This window comes from Anomaloglossus baeobatrachus, chromosome 2, assembly GCF_048569485.1.
Source record: "Anomaloglossus baeobatrachus isolate aAnoBae1 chromosome 2, aAnoBae1.hap1, whole genome shotgun sequence".
NCBI classification, from domain to species: domain Eukaryota; kingdom Metazoa; phylum Chordata; class Amphibia; order Anura; family Aromobatidae; genus Anomaloglossus; species Anomaloglossus baeobatrachus.
In genome coordinates, this window is record NC_134354.1 from 350,081,112 (window position 1) to 350,098,840 (window position 17,729).

The 17,729-nt window shown below is 46.3% G+C and overlaps 1 protein-coding gene across 1 annotated transcript; it reads left to right on the forward strand.

The window, feature by feature from the left end:
* The first annotated feature begins 13,270 nt into the window (after window positions 1-13,270).
* Window positions 13,271-15,055, forward strand: LOC142289765 (speriolin-like protein). Its single transcript, XM_075333695.1, has 5 exons — window positions 13,271-13,505; window positions 13,718-13,759; window positions 14,147-14,191; window positions 14,275-14,417; window positions 14,729-15,055. The coding sequence occupies exons 1-5, from the start codon at window positions 13,277-13,279 to the stop codon at window positions 15,053-15,055; spliced, it is 786 nt and encodes a 261-aa protein (XP_075189810.1). The 5' UTR covers window positions 13,271-13,276.
* The last annotated feature ends 2,674 nt before the right edge of the window (window positions 15,056-17,729 follow it).

Sequence of the window (17,729 nt, forward strand, 5' to 3'; positions counted from 1 at the left end):
GTAAGAAATGGAGGACGAACTGGCGATGGGCATGGAAGACTGAGCAGATGAGGGAGCGCTTGCTCACATTTCGGTTGTGCGAGGTTGGGGGGGAGAGGGCAGAGGAAGGAGGCATGATTCTCACCTCTCCGCCACCAACACAGCAAGGATTTGTTCCTCCTTGATGCGCAAGACACATGAGCGCCTTCTTGCTGCACATTACATACAACATGACCCTCTGATTGTCCTAATTCGAAGTAATACTGACTAGTGGGTTGCCACACTGATAGATCCCTGGTACAAGACAAAATGTGGCAAAATAAATCTTGCCATACAAAGGGACGCACGTATGCAGGAGTATCAGCAGAAGCAGGTACGCAATCTTAGCTCGGCTTTCCACTAAACACCAGTGCTGCACAGAGTGAATCATAACGCTTTGTCATGGCTAGTAGGAAATGGTCTTTTACTTGTCCACATCTGAGGGACCGAGGGCTGGCTGCTGTGCTGAGACGGTGTTGACTATGGTGTCCCTGCAGAGTTGCAAATTAGTAAACATACAAAATGAGTGGCAAAAGGCCATATGCTGGTGGAAAGGTGAACAGGTGTGTTGGAAAGTAGAAAAAAGTTTGTGTCCGTGGGTTTGGTGATTAAGCAACAGTAACATTTCCTGAAGAAACACCATCTGTTACGGGGGGACTGGCAGATTAGGATAAGGTGGTAGATATCCCAATCGCCAGTCGGGGTCCACCGTGCTCACAGATGGAAAAGGAGATGCTGGCAACACAAAGGTTAGGTGGAGGATACAGAGCTGGGTGGCTCTGAAACTAATAGTAACCTGACCCGAGTTAGACAACACTCGGATCTGGAGACTGGGAACCCTGTTAGCGTCACAGGGTCCACACACCGACCCAGCCCAGGAACTCCCTGTTAACAACACAGGGGCCATTGGGTACACTGTCCATGTGCATAGGGGCCACACCTGTGGACACCAGGTGCATCAGCAGCAGCAGCAGCCCAGTTATTGTCACTGGGCTGCACTAGCAGGACTGGTAGGACAGGAACTGGTCTTAACCGTTCTGCGTTACCAACTGTGGTTGCAGCCTGCACCGTCGCCCTATCCCTGCCTACCTCTGGCCTAAAGCCGCAATGGGTTCAACACATGGAGGTGTGCTTTTTCTGAGCATAATAGAAGACTGCGCACCTCCTTGTTGGCTCCATCCCCTTTTATACCTGGGTCCGCCCCATCCCAGGGTGGACCACAATGCACCTCCTGGAGACAAAAGCAGAGTGACACGTCATCAGTGGCATAACCATCGGCCTATTCAGAACCGCCACTTCAATGATGACCTCATGGCAGCCACGAACCAAACACCTCACCAGTCATCGTCTGACCAACAATAATGAGGTGACAAGTCATAGGGCCTTTGCAAGCCAGTCCGGAGTGGCCTGGCCACATCATCAGGACACCTGATGCCCTGTGGTCTATATGGGCCTGCCACGTCAGGGGCAGGGCCAAAGAGTTCATTACCGGACCTAGCCTCTGTTGGACTAAGTGCCTGAGCATGCTCAGTAGCCTGAACAACGGTCTCAGAAAAAAGACTATCAGCTTCAGCATGCTGTCTAGGCACAACACAGGACTGAGACACGGCACGTACAAGTACCTATGCAAAGAGGCTTTTCGCAGTAAGTGTGGGATCATGCGCTGTAGCCCGAACTGTGGACTTAGCCTCAGTTAGGAATGGCACAGTCAGGCTGAGCATACTCACTAGGCGAAACACTGGACTTAGGCTGCGGCTGGGGTAAATCGGCACACGCATGCGCACTAGCCGCCTCTCAACACATAGACGTGGAGGAGAAAGCAGCCAGCTGGATGACCCTAGGCACAGCCCAAAATGGCAGTTGACGCCTGGGCGCAACTGGAATCGCAGCAGGTTGCTTGCGTTTACGGCGGCACCGATTCGTAACACCAACTACCAGCCAAAATAACAGGTGTACATCTTCCCGTGGATAATCTGATATGATCCCTTTTTTCCCGGACACGACCATCGCTAACAAATGTAGATGAGTAAGCAAAACAGCAGCTGCTTCAATGGATCTCAAGTGCTCCATAAAGTGGCCTCTCCTCCACTTCAAGTTCAATATCCCAAATACTACATTCCTCTGTGGTGTCAACCCAATCGCACTTGCTTCCTAACAGCTCTCAAGTTTCCACCAGCCCTGCTGAGTATGGGGTAACAGAGATGGTTGAGTCTGCAGAGCTGTTCAGTCACACTATAGCCTGGGAATCTGAGGTCTGCTTCAAAGCTGCTGTGAGTCTAGACAAGGAAATGATTGGCACTGATGCCCAGAGCTTTGTGAGTCGGATCCAGGCCTCGATGAAGAAGGTGCAGAGCATAATGTGAACCCTCATTCCCAAACTGTAAATCCTCCTGGTGGAGACAATGGGGAACATGCTGAGGAGACTCAGATACCTGATTGGAACGACAACTTTACCATTCGGTCAGGGCAGGAAGAGGTTGTCTCGGAGGACTCAGGATGAGGGGAATGAAAACACACCGGGTGATGTTGAGGTTGGAGACCCCATTTACTGTCAAACCAAAGTCACCCAGTCGATGAGGTCAGCAGAGGAGATGGAGGAGGATGCGACTGACGACGATGTTATGTTGCGTCTTCCTGGACAGAGACAAAGTACTGGAAGCACGTCAACAACTGAATCCTCAGACACAACTCTGCATCTGAGCAGAAGTCGTGGTGGCTTTGCAGGTCGCATGGGCTGTAAGCCTTGCCTAGCCTGGGGCTTTTTTGACATCGCAAAGGATCACCCAAGTCATGTAATCTGTAAGATTTATCACCAATCTCTAAGTAGAGCTGAAAAACTCACTACTTTCAGTACTTCGTCCATGAAGTGTCACATGGATATGAATTGATAGCGTGAGGGTGTATTGATCAGCTTTATCCCCTGTCAATGCAACATGCTTATTTGCCGTTCATTGCATGCATTGTTGCAGACTACACACAAGGGGCTGCTGTTCTTTTGCATCTGCCTTTGTCTGTTTGGTCACTATAGCAATAGCAAAAGGTTCTTCGGCTGTGGACTTGGAGAGCGAAGGAGATTCTGTGTATGAACATAAGGAAAAGCTAAAGGTGTGCGTTACAGCAAGGGGCCACCGTGGAAACACTTTGGTTAATTGTGAGTGGAGTCGTGTTGGAGTTGAGTGAGGAGGACCGTAACGCCTGTGAGCAGCATCCTGGGCCAGAGACCAACATTCTTCCGGTGCTGTCTATACTGTTTACCGTGAGAGGTGCGTAAAGTTTGTATTTATGGCAACAGGACACCACAGTACCCAGGTACGGTAGGTTGGGCCCATACAGTAATGCGTGCATGCAACACTTTGTTTAATTAGCAAAACAAATATCTGATCTGGTTAGGCCAACTATATAGACAATAAGACTTGCTGCCTTTGCACTGTGAAATTGTCACGGTTAAAATCATAGACTGACAGCGACACATGTTTGCATTGACTGTTGCTTTACAAGATTTCCAGGAGTGTGTTGCTGAGCTGTGTGGTTTGCATTCACACTGTTATCATCTGCCTTATCTGTGAGGCTTCAGCTAACAAGGGTATTCATGGGAGCTAATGGGTTCTGTCTGTGTTTAGGTAGATAAGTTGTAAGCTCTTGTGATGCGCCACTGGGAAGTCGTGTTCGCACACCCACACACACACACACACACACACACAATTAGTCCTGCAATGCAGAGGGATTACCAGGTAGTAGGCAGCTGTTTATACAGTCCCCTGGTTAGTCCAAATTTGGTGAGCAGGGTGTATAAATCGCCATTACGAGTGTTGCAGCATTGGGGTGTAGGCTTTTGGAATTGTGAATAGATTGTTCTATTCTTTCAGTTTTATGCATGCTTCTTATTGTTTGTTTTGGGAAAGTTAAACAATCATTTATCAACCCAACTGCATAGAGTCATTTTCCTGTTGCGTGGTTTTGATGTATACTGGGGAGCCCACCCTGTACATGACTTTAAATGACGCATAAGTCGCAATGGGAAGTTCACTGTGCTACAATTCGGCCTAGCGGGGCTGTGCAACCACCGTCTGCCCCATCAAGTGCATCTGCGTGCTCTTCATCCTCTGTGACTGTGTGAGAGTCACACATTCTTTTTCACGCTGACCTTTCAACCCTTTACCCGCAACAGGGAGTGTGATTGACAGGTCATCAGTTGTTTTAGAAGTGGAAACAGCTGGTCGTGTTGAGCTCTGTCAGACATCGAGAGAACCACTTTTGGATGAAGGCAACTTTATATCCATGCCTGCACCTTCGTCACAGATTGGATGGACTACCTGCAGTTAATAATTGCGTAGCAGCAATGGAGAGGAGTGTAGAAGGCACATGTGGTGTACCTTGATTGGCAGCACAGGAACACTAAGGTGGTATCACAGACAACTGGAGTATGCCCCTAACAGTGGCTGCACTTTTGCAAATTAAAATTGTGTAGCAGTAATGGAGAGGAGTGTAGAAGGCACATGTGGTGTACCTTGAATGGCAGCACAGGAACACTAAGGTGGCATCACAGACAACTGGAGTATGCCCCTAACAGTGGCTGCACTTTTGCAAATTAAAATTGCGTAGCAGTAATGGAGAGGAGTGTAGAAGGCACATGGGGAGTACCTTGATTGGCAGCACAGGAACACTACGGTGGTATCACAGACAACTGGAGTATGCCCCTAACAGTGGCCGCACTTTTGTAAATTAAATTGCGTAGCAGTAATGGAGAGGAGGGTAGAAGGCACATGTGGTGTACCTTGATTGGCAGCACAGGAACACTAAGTTAGTATTCCAGACACTTTTAGGATGGCACAAAAAGTGTCAGCTCTTTGGGCAACTAAAATAGCATGGCAAAACTGGGCAGGTGGGTAGAGTGCCCGGGTTCTGTGGGTACCAGGAAAGGAAAGAAACACTAAGTTAGCATTACAGACACTTTTAGGATGGCATAAAAAGTGTCAGCTCTTTGGCTAAATAAAATAGCGTGGCAAAACTGGGCAGGTGGGTAGAGTGCCCGGGTTCTGTGGGTACCAGGACAGGAAAGGAACACTAACTTAGTATTCCAGACACTTTTAGGATGGCACAAAAAGTGTCAGCTCTTTGGGCAAATAAAATAGCGTAGCAAAACTGGGCAGGTGGGCAGAGTGCCCGAGTTCTGTGGGTACCAGGACAGGAAAGGAACACTAACTTAGTATTCCAAACACTTTTAGGATGGCACAAAAAGTGTCAGCTCTTTGGGAAAATAAAATAGCGTGGCAAAACTGGGCAGGTGGGTACAGTACCTGGGTTCTGTGGGTACCAGGACAGGAAAGGAACACTAACTTAGTATTCCAGACACTTTAGGATGGCACAAAAAGTGTCAGCTCTTTGGGCAAATAAAATAGCATGGCAAAACTGGGTAGAGGGGTTTTTTTAGAGCCCGGGTTCTGTGGGTACCAAGACAGGAAAGGAAGCCTCACTTTCTATCATTGCTAATGAAAAAATGCAGCAAGGAATTTCCTGAGCTGAGGTAGCCAGACGCTGTTATCTAAAGCCCTACACAGCATTTGCACGGACCTGCCTAGCAGCTATGGCTATGAACGACTGGAAATCAGCCCTGAAAAGGGCTGAAATAACCAGCAGTCCCTAATCCCTACAGCAAGGTGTAGATTGCACTATGTCTATAGCGCACACAGCAGGAACGGGAGCAGCAGCGTGAGCGGTGACTATCACCCACACACAGAAGGCAGATAATGGCGGCGACGGGGAAAATGGCCGTATCTTATAAGGCAAGGACATGTGACATGCACAGCCTATGACACATGCCCTTGCTTGTCTGGCAAAAATCCACTTAGCTGTGTGTGTGTCTGTGATTAGCTGACATCCTGGCCCATCCCAATGCATGCGTGGTTAGGAAAAAAAAAAAAATGGCGATCGGCGTTATATCAGCACTCAGCAGCAGAAAAGATCTAAACCGCGTCCCCCCCGCACACTATACACTGAAATTTGATAATAGCGTGAATCACAGTGACTCACACTATTACAGTGAAAAGCCAGCTAGTAAATAGCTAGGCTTTTTGGTGATCGAACCGTTTTCGAATGTAACTAGAACTGTCGAGCTTTTAGCAAAAAGCTCGAGTTCGAGTTCGATCTCGAGCATCCCCCAAAATCACTCGAACATGAAATTGGCGAACCTCGAACCTCGCTTAACCCTAGTCAGAAAGTTGTGACAAATTGTAAACTGCAGACAAAAAAAATGCAACATGCACACAACAAATCTGAGTTCTCATAGACGACTTTGCTGGGAATTCAAAAGTCAGAACTTTGTGACAACAAAACTGCACCAAAAAACACAACAAAAATGCCACAAAAAAAGTGTTTGTATTAGGATCTCAGCCAAAGGGGATTGTGCAGGGAGAAATTGCCTGAGGCTAGCCTCTTGACCTCCTAGTTGCATTGTCCTAGGATAGCGTTCAAAAGTATGTCGTCTTTAAAACACCTCAATATTTCAGAGTCAAACATTCACGGCTGCAATAACAAAGTCAGATGCTAATACCTGCTGTGTGTGGTTCCGTCCACATAAATCAGCTGTCAGGTTTGTTATATATAAGAAATACTACCAGACTATGCTACTGCACTGTGTGATGGGGATATATAGTACCACACCATGCACCATGCAAAGGCTTGAAAGCATATCTATATTTGATAAACGATGTCTCCCGCAAGTAGCACTATAGCAAATGACTTTTTGTTCCTGCACACTTTAGGATTTGGTATTACTTATTATTACTGCATAGCTTGGCATAGCTTGGCATATCTAAGACCCGACCACAAGCAGATTTAGCGCAATACAGAGCCCAATATGCTGTCTACGCTGAGAAGAATTAATGAAGTTGATATTATGTCGGAGATCTCTCCTCCTGGGCATAGAAATCATTTTTTGTTCTTATAATATTTTGTGTGACCTGGTCTTACTGGTTTTATTTATAACTATTGTGTTCTTGGCTATTTCAGCAGTTGCATTTCCATCAAGCAATCAGTGGGAGTCAGACACAGAACAGCTATGTATAATGTGGCTTGAGAATAGTACTCTTCAAGTTCATTATATGTAATGATGGATTGTCAAAACAGAAGTCTTGCCCTACAGACTGTTATTTCCTTTTGGCTTGATATCGGCTCAGTGTAAATTTATGTTATGATCCTCCTAGGCTTCAGTCTCTCGGCTAGTGCTCAAACATATTTATACATGACTCATACAACTTATTCTTTGTTTTGGTCTTTGTCTCAGTCTCAGTCGCGGAGGCAATAGGATAAAGCTTCGTACGGTGATATCAAAGTTCCACCAAAGCAGTCAAGCTTCATGCTATTGGAAGTATACGTCAACAAAATGTATCCAAAGACAGACTAGTCATAGTAAAGCTGTCCATTTGGATTACAATTTATGTCTACAGATCCCAAGGATTGCAGAGGAGTAGTTGTATGTGGTCCACACGTTAGGCTGCGGCCACACGGGGATTAGTGCGAGTGCTCGCATGACACTCAGCCCATGCTCGCAGCACAGCAGGAGCCGAGTGTCTTGCAAGTGTCATATGACTGTGGTTCAATCCTGCGATCAGACTACAGCTGCGGAGGGGAGGGAGGGAGGCATTAATCTCCTAATCTCCTCCATTGCCGGTTGATACAAGAATTGCATTGCACTCCACTGTAATGCGAGTGAAATGCAATGTTTCTCTCGACCCCATAGACTTGAATGGGTGCTAGAGAAACGGGATCACATTCCACCCACAACATGCTGCAATTGTTTTCTCTGTCTGACTGGGGCTGAGAAAAAAATCACTCATGGGAGAGACCCCATAGAGTACTATTGGTCCGAGTAAAATGCGACTTTTTACCGCATTCCACTCGCTCCGTATTACTCACCATGTGTACTAGGCCTTATAGTTCCTCTCAGGGTCTGGTGGCTGAGTGGGCCAAATGCCCCTCTGCCATGCCAGATTTATTAATTCTACAGATTTTACTCAGTGTTTTCAAGTTACATCTTTGTGTCAATGAAACATATGTAACATAGTAAGGACATTAAAAATTACATGTTTAGCCAACCAGTTATTACAGTATATCCTCCATAGCAGCTTACTGTCTCAGCTGCTTCTCACCCAGATGAACCCACTAGATTGGTATATGCATGTAGCATCATTTTTAGGCTCAAAAGGCCTGCATAAATTCCCTTATGTCACTTCTTTTAACAGTTTCAGGGTTCGGAAACCCTTACGGTTAAAAGAAGTGACGTTCTCCAGCCATCCACTAAATATACTTAACAGCAGAGTAAAAAACACCAGAGGCTTGAAGAGCTGCCGCAAGAATGACATCAAAGCCACTTGACGAAAATAACCACCAGCAATTAACTGAAGAAGCTTGAGAAATCTCAGCTACTGCCCCTCTCTTCCCCCTATTACACATATGCACATGTCTGACCAAAGCATGTTCATCTCTGGCAAACAGAGCACGTCTCCTTCCTGAGTGGTATGATGGCTGGACTTTCCCATCTTGTCTGTACTTGCGTATAATTGTTTGTACAGATGAACGAGGCACCTTCAGGTATCTGGAAATTGTACCCACGGATGAACCAGGCTTGTGCAAATCCACAATTCTCTTCCTGAGATCTTGGTTGATTTCTTTTGACTTTCCAATGATGCTACACAAAGAAGCAGTGTGTTTCAGATGTACATTAAAATACATCCACAGGTGTGTTTCTAATTAACTCTAATGTTGCCAATAAACCTATCAGAAGCTTCCAAAGACATGACATCACATAGGCTGTCCCATATTTTTACAGCAATTTTACACTTAGGTTCTTTTCTTTTAGTAGAGAAAAAGTCATTGTGAATAACATAAAGATAAAATGAACAACATACGTCTTCCCTTCTGTCACCATCTGGTGTATTTATATTATAAATGGAGCAGATGGTAGAATAATTTAGTCACCTATAGATGCTTGTATTTTTGCATATAGTGGTAAAATACATTGTTTATATATGAAGGGGTAAGCCAACCTTTTAAATATTTGGACTATCCCTAAGATTCTAGGCACCCTCAGTAATCAGCGGGACTAGCCTAGGGACGTCGAGAGACTAGAAGCTGTCTGCGGAAGTGAGTGGACCATGAGGAGAGAAAAACAGGGGGAAGCAGCATAGGCACATCACCTGAAAGACTAGGTCCCAGGCATCGGGATAGGTCAGACGGAATAGCCTGGGAAACAGCCACAGCAGAACCAGATAAGTGTGGTCGTGTCTGTCGTAAAGGTGTAAGAATTAATAAACCATTTACAATTATTTTGCCAAGAGTTCTCTAGTGTTCTGTTTCTATCTAAAACATCCACGGTAGTGGCTTGGTGCAGGGTGAGGGACACTGCCCTGAAGAGTACAGTAAGTGTTGCACACCCCACCCGAAGTGATCTACAAGCACTGGCCCTCTCTGGCGAAGAAATGCAGAACCCTAACGGCCCAGCATCTTCGCCTTCATTCATAGGCATGGCCAGGGTGAGGGTTAGGCAGTGTAGGCACCCACCTATGGAACTTCCTCTTGCGTTTCTTAGGGGGAACTTTAAAGTAAATTACTGACTTCCTGTCATCTTCCCACTGCTCATCAAGCTCAGGGTCAAGGTCATTGCTCTCTCCCTGCAATCAATTGTATTTGCATCTGTAAGCGATTGGTCCGGTACCCACTGCTCTCCTGGATAGGAGCGGAGACAGTGGCTGCTTTGGAAGGGGAGCATGGATTAGGTGAGAATAACTGTCATAACTGTACCAGAACTTGTTCCTGCAATGTCTGCTTTTGTCATCAGGTATCGCCCTGTTCTTTCTGTGGGCAGTGCTGGTGACAGAAGAGATCTTAGAACCAGAATTTCTAAACAGCGCAGACTCTTTCCATCCACTAACGTTAGAGTGGCTGTGACCTGTAGTACTTTCCAGTCCGACAGAATGGGTGTGTGTATTGTTCAACTAAAGCTATCAGTTCCTGGCTTCCGCCTACTGCAAAGGCACTATGCCCTTCTAAAGCTTCCAGCTGCAAGCTATAACTTCTGCTTCCATGGATAGCTCTGTGTTTGCTTCTTAGGGGTACTTTATATGTTGCGACATCGCTGCCGATATATCGTCGGGGTCACGTTGTTAGTGACGCACATCTGGCGCCGGTAGCGATATCGCAGCGTGTAACAGAAATGAGTGACGATCAACAAGCGCAAAATCGTTGCTTGTTGGCACGTCGATCATTTCCATAATATCGGTGCTGCTGCAGGTACAATGTTGTTTGTCGTTCCTGCGGCAGCACACATCGCTGTGTGTGATGCTGCTGGAACGACAAACATCTCCTTACCTGCGTCCACCGGAAAAGGAGGAAGGAAGGAGGTGGGTGGGATGTTCCGGTCGCTCATCTCCTCCCCTCCTTTTCTATTGGGAGGCGGTTCAGGTTCAGTGACGCTGCTGTGACGTTGCTGTGACGCTGAACGAACCGCACCCTTAGAAAGGAGGCGGTTCGCCGGTCACAGCAACGTCGCAGAGCAGGTAAGTGCATGTGACGCTGCCGTAGCGATAACGTTCGCTACAGCAGCGATCACCACATATCGGCCGTATGACAGGGGCGGGTGCAATCGCGCTCGACATCGCTAGCAAATGCTAGCGATGTCGCAGCGTTTAAAGTACCCATTAGAATAGGTGTTTTCCTGTTTGACCCCAACTTGTTTGATCTCAGTGATGTCAGCGCGCTAAGAAATTGTGGCTCAGGCACTGATTGGGCATGACCTCTAGAGTCAGAGCTGGTCAGTGCCAGGCCCAATATTTCTCATAGGTTGAAGTAAAAATTCAGGGGACTTCGTGGGACCACTACACCATTGATTGTGTCGGATATTCATGGGTTTTTTTTCTATTCTTCTATTTTTGCCTTTATTCAAGTAAACTATATTTTTCTGTGTGTGAGGTTTTATTCCTATTATACTTATTGGGTCAGTAATGGGGGTGTCTACTAGACTCCTTTCCATTATTAACCACTGGGTTGGATGAGAGCTGACACTACGCAGCTGAAATCAACCCATAAACCGTTACCTCGATTAGCAATGTACCAGGGCAACTGGGAAGAGCTGCGGAAAAGTGTCAGAATTGGTGCAACTAATGTGATGCGTGAATTATGGGGTGGCTAGGCTATTTTAGGCTCAGTAGGGCCACATAACCATCGACCTTCCCAGCCGAGTAATACTAGCCTGCAGCTGTCTGCTTTACCTTGACAGGTGATCAAAATAAAGGGGGACCCCACAAAATTTTTTTTATTGTTTATTTATTTATTACAATAAACAAAGCTAAAAACACCTTTTGGTGCCACATGAAAGGCACTTAAGGATGCAAGTGTCCAACCCTGCCTAAATGCCTGCTTTAATCTAAGCTCTTCTTCCTACATCAAGTCTCTCTGAAGTGCAGCATGCTGGCCAATTATAACAATACCAGTAGCCAACATGGCTACGGCATTGCTGTGGTTGGCAGGCAATCCCACTTGTTTAGTGGCTGAAAAACAGTCGCAGAGAGGGAAAGCAAGGGTAAAGGAAAAGGAGAGCTGCTGAGGAATGGGGGCATCGGTTAAGTAAGGATGTACTCCATTGGTAGGCAGGAATATATTCCAAAAGGGTAACAATAAGGAAAAGTTAACAAAATATTTTTTCCCCTTTATCTGTGTCGATTGTTTAAGCTATTTGAATAACAAGCTTATATACCCCTCACCTCTCTAATGTTTCATGGAGATTGATTAAGAAACTAAGGGGTGCTTCACACATAGCGAGATCGCTACCGAAATCGCTGCTACGGCATGGTTTTGGTGACGCAACAGTGACCTCATTAGCGATCTCGCTGTGTGTGACACTGAGCAGCGATCTGGCCCCTGCTGTGAGATCGCTGCTCGTTACACACAGCCCTGGTTCGTTTTCTTCAAAGGCGCTCTCCCGCTGTGACACACAGATCGCTGTGTGTGACAGCGAGAGAGCGATGAAATGAAGCGAGCAGGGAGCAGGAGCCGGCATCTGGCAGCTGTGGTAAGTTGTAACCAGGGTAAACATCGGGTAACCAAGGTGGTTACCCGATATTTACCTTAGTTACCAGCCTCCGCCGCTCTCACGCTGCCTGTGCTGCCGGCTCCGGCTCTCTGCACATGTAGCTGCAGTACACATCGGGTTAATTAACCCGATGTGTACTGTAGCTAGGAGAGCAGGGAGCCAGCGCTAAGCAGTGTGCGTGGCTCCCTGCTCTCTGCACATGTAGCTGCAGTACACATCGGGTTAATTAACCCGATGTGTACTGTAGCTAGGAGAGCAAGGAGCCAGCGCTAAGCAGTGTGCGCGGCTCCCTGCTCTCGCGGTTATGATCGCTGATTCGGCTGCTGTGTTTGACAGCTAAGCAGCGATCATAACAGCGACTTACAAGGTCGCTGTTACGTAACAGAAAATGGTAACGTAACAGCGACCTCGTTGTCGCTGTCGCTTAGTGTGAACCAGCCCTAATGGTATTTCGGCAACCTTCACTTTGTGAATTTATTCTTTGTTTTGAGTTTAGCTTTTAATGCATATCAATAAAATGTAAATTTTAATAATAGGTATATTCTGTCACATCGTCTTAATGAAAACCTCTCACTAGGTCAAAAATTGCCAATTTTTACTATTATGTTACTCTTGCTGCTCCCATGCGTATTTTGTAGATTTTTTTTTATTTTAAATCCACCATGCAGTTGCAGAGATTTTGGCCATTTTATTTGGTGTGCTCATTATACTAATGTTTATGGTCTTTATCAAAGGGGTGTTGCTCATAGGATTCCCTGGGGGATGGGGGTGAGTGTCTTTAGACTACTTTGCATAATTACCCTGTTAGTAATGCCCATCTAAGTGAAGACCAAAAAATATAGACTATTGGGATGCAATGAATAAATAGGTTCAGCTTTTTAAACCTGAATGGAGGACAGAAAAAAACAAAACGAAACCTACAAAAGAAAACATTTTTATTGCACTGGTTTCTCATTTTTCCATAATTAATACTGTTAAATTGTTATTCCCGTGGTCACACAATACAAGTCATGTACTTATTGTTCCAATGTGGTAAATTCCTATTGCCTGCAATGACCGATGAGCTCATTATCAGGTCTCAGTGACGCTGCCGGTGACATCACAGAACTTAGAATATTAGGTTTCCCCAGTGTTCCATCTCAGACATTCACCAGGTGAAGAATTTCTGTGAAGATGTTTTCAGGAACTTCTACTAATTACAACATGGACAATCCTGGTTTATATTCTGGTGATGAAGAAGCCTTCAACACCGAGAGTTTGCGTCTACTAAAAGAGAAAGCGAAGCTGCGCAAACTGATGGGGCTAATGCAGGAGAACATGGAGCTTCGCTGTACTTTAAAAGAGCATGAAAGAAAAGCTCAAATTATAACACCTCCTGGACAACACAAGAAAGACCACAATGGTAAAACTGGGATAACACAAAGGAGTTTCCACCAAATCAGAATTTGTAATGGGCTGATGTTAACATTTCCTAATGAGATTGGTAGAATCTGGATAAACAATGTATAGAATGGTTTTGATTGGTGAACACATTTTTTACCTTCAGTTCATTCTCTTGTATAAGTGATAGGAAGCCAGACATGGAGATACAGATTACTATTTTTTGTATTCTAGGCATGAAAGAGAAAAAAAATACAGAAATATCACAACATCATTGTGAGTTATGTTTATTATTTTAGTATTTTCTTGATATTTGATATTTCATATATTACTCCACATTTTTGAACAATTGCATTTGTCCAAGAACATAATTATGATGATTTATGACCATGAATTGTTTAGATAGAACCTGAAATGTTTAGGTAGATCTTATCATTCAGGGTTTATCATGGATTAACTATAAGGGGGATGTCCACCATATCTATTCATGATTTGTAGGTCTAGTTTTGTAGCAGTAGAACCTGTCGGGCGCCCTCAGGCTCCAAGCCCCGGGTATGACTGATACCTGTTTATCTCATTCCTGGTGTATGGTTATTATCAAGGGAGTTTTATCATTAATGTTTATTACGTACAACTAATTTTAATATTATTTATATGTTCTAGACCTCAGAGAAGAAGCACAAATGGTCAATACAGGCCTTGACCTAGGTGACAGTTCTTATATCTATATTCTCAATATATGTCATTGTAGGGATTTCACTAACCCTAATTTTACTATTGAACTTTTATAGACCTTGAAAACATTAAGAAGTGTCAGCGCATTGTCGGAGAGCTGGCCTTTCAGCTGGACCGCCGGATTCTGAGTGCCATCTTCCTGGAGCAACAACGAATGTATGGATACCGAGTACCAAATATAAAGGAGAAGATTATACAGGTGAGAAAACTAAAGTTACTATTAAAAAAATGAGATTTTTATTATATTTTTTTATTTTTATTTTTTTTTAAATGTAGTAAAGTGGTCACTGTGTGAATTCTTCAAACAAAATTGCATCTACATGTAGTAGAATATGGAGAAGTAGACAAGGCCTTCATTATGGCATGATGGCAAAATGAGCCATCACCTTGAATAATAAAAGCTTAGCCAGGCAGAAATGTGTTTGTCAATAGATTTGCCGATTTTAGCTATAATAGCCAATCCATATTGTGATTACCCCAGTATATTAAAGGTCTATATTATGATTACAGGTGACCACAATTCCAGCGACTGGAAAAGTTAATCAGAAATTAAGATATGAGTTGAACCAGCGCTACAATCACACCATGGATGAGCTGAGGAAATTTGGCTACAACCCAACAGTGCACCCACACTTTACAGAGTACATAGTCAACACCTATGGGATAACGAAGGATAGACATGCAAAAACCGAAGATCTTTCCTCCTATAATGACCCACAATACCTAAACAAGATGATAAATGAGTGCATGCCAAGAGACATAGTGGAAGATATCATAATAATCCTCAACTGTCTGGTATATTTTGCCAGAGAAGATGGAAAATCTTTGCTCATCTAACCATAGGGTAGTCATTCATCTCTATAACCAAATCACAAATAATAAATGGTTTCATCTGAAAAAAAAGTGTCTAATTTAATCTAATAAAATATTCACAAATGGATTCTGCTCATTAAAAAGAAAAATAATCTTCAGGGTTTGTGCTCCAGTAGGACATGGAAACCTTACTTAGAATGTTGCCATATTGTCCTTAAACTGCTGTTTCACATTATGAATTTTGCTTTTTGCAGACTATCATCTAGTGATTATGTCTGGTATTGCTGTTTATCCTCATTTACTTGAATTTATACATACATGGCAATGCTCATGGATAAGAATTGAAATCTTGCTAGGATGTGGTGGGGGTTTGATGGCTCTTTAAGATGGCCTCCTGTTGAGAGTTGGGTGCACTGACGGCCCCAATGTACAACGTAGGATTATAACAAGGCAGTATGAGGTCTGGGTTCAGCTAAAAGTGGCCCTGTTATTTGTGTCACTTTGGAGTTTGAACCATAAGGGTCCCAAACAGAAATTAGCTTATTATGATCAGTTGTTGGAGAAAGACTTCATGCCTGGATCGGTCAGTAGCCAAAGAAGAAGAGGACGGCCAAGAACCTGCTATATCGACACTGTAGCAGGACTAGCGCCAATATTAATTATTATCGCCAATAAGCCGGCTTGCTAATCTATATATATATAATTGCCTTATTCTGTCTGTCTATCTGTCTGTCTGTCTTGCTCCAAAATTCTGTCGTTACCGTGACAAGCGTCTCATTGGCCGCTCGACTCACCTCGGCCCGGCCCCCTCGGCACGGATTGGCTGCTCAGCCAGGCTCAACCCCCCACACGGATTGGCCTCTCGCCCCGGCCCCCTGCACGCATTGGCAACTCAGCCACGCCCCGCCCCCTCATACATTGCATGCTCGCTCTGGCCCGGCCCCCCGCACGCATTCCCATATCCGACACGGATCTGATCCGAACATGTGCAGAAGAGAGAAGAAAGAAGACCCCCGATCATACTCACCAGAAGCCGACCGGGAGCAGGTGAACACATCAAGGTCCTGCAGCGGCGGAACACACACACACGCACACACATAAGAACAGACACACACACACACACACATCAGATCACACTCACTCTCACACACACCTGACACACACACATCAGATCGCATCCACACACTCACAACATCCAGTGATATCGCTTGCTTCTCGGCGGCGATACTGTGCATGCAGTGACCTTCCAGGACCTGCCAGAGGATCACATGGCCGGAAGCATGTGGTTTCTCCGGATGTTGTGAGTGTGAGCACATATGTGTGATATCGTCAATGTGTGTGTGCGTGTATGCGATCGTGTGTGTGCATGTTTGCGATCGGGTGTGTGCGTGTATGCGATCGGGTGTGTGTGTGTATGCGATCGGATGTGTGCATGTATGCGATCGGATGTGTGCGTGTATGCGATCGGATGTGTGCGTGCATGCGATCGGATGTGTGCGTGTATGCGATCGGATGTGTGCGTGTATGCGATCGGATGTGTGCGGGTATGCGATCGGATGTGTGCGTGTCGGCAGAAGGCAGAGGAGCACTGCGTGCAGCACAGCTGCTGGGACCGCCCACCGGAGGGCACAGGCAGAAGTGGGGTGTGAGTGTACGCGATCAGATGTGTGCGTGTATACTGTCTGATGTGTGACTGTGGAGCACGATGGGGGGTGCATAGCATGGGGGATGGAGCACGATGGGGAGTGCGCAGCATGGGGGATGGAGCATGATGGGGAGTGCGCAGCATGGGGGATGGATCATGATGGGGAGTGCGCAGCATGGGGGATGGAGCACGATAGAAAGTGCGCAGCATGGGGGATGGAGCACGATGGGGGATGCGCAGCATGGGGGATGGAGCACGATGGGGAGTGCGCAGCATGGGGGATGGAGCACGATGGGCGGTGCACAGCATGGGGGATGGAGCACGATGGGGGGTGCGCAGCATGGGGGATGGAGCACAATGGGGAGTGCGCAGCATGGGGGATGGAGCACGATGAGGAATGCGCAGCATGGGGAATGGAGCACGATGGGGAGTGTGCAGCATGGGGGATGGAGCACGATGGGGAGTGTGCAGCATGGGGGATGGAACACGATGGGGGGTGCGCAGCATGGGGGATGGAGCACGATGGGGGGTGTGCAGCATGGGGGATGGAGCACGATGGAGGGTGCGCAGCATGGGGGATGGAGCATGATGGGGAGTGCGCAGCATGGGGGATGGAGCACGTTTGGGAGTGCGTAGCATGGGGATGGAGCACAATGGGGAATGCGCAGCATGGGGGATGGAGCACGATGAGGAGTGCGCAGCATGGGGGATGGAGCACGATGGGGAGTGCGCAGCATGGGGGATGGAGCACGATGGGGGGTGCGCAGCATGGGGGATGGAGCACGATGGGGGGTGCGCAGCATGGGGGATGGAGCACGATGGGGGGTGCGCAGCATGGGGGATGGAGCACGATAGGGAGTGCGCAGCATGGGGGATGGAGCATGATGGGGAGTGCGCAGCATGGGGGATGGAGCACGATGGGGGGTGCGCAGCATAGGGTAAGGAGCACGATGGGGGGAGCGCAGCATGGGGATGGAGCACAATGGGGAGTGCGAAGCATGGGGGATGGAGCACGATGGGGAGTGTGCAGCATGGGGGATGGAGCACGATGGA

Excerpts from the sequence above, each read along its gene's own strand:
- LOC142289765 (XM_075333695.1), top strand. The coding sequence starts at position 13,277 with ATGTTTTCAGGAACTTCTACTAATTACAACATGGACAATCCTGGTTTA. Across the intron at positions 13,506-13,717 it reads ACACAAGAAAGACCACAATG|GCATGAAAGAGAAAAAAAAT; the intron begins GTAAAACTGGGA and ends TTTGTATTCTAG. Across the intron at positions 13,760-14,146 it reads AGAAATATCACAACATCATT|ACCTCAGAGAAGAAGCACAA; the intron begins GTGAGTTATGTT and ends TATATGTTCTAG.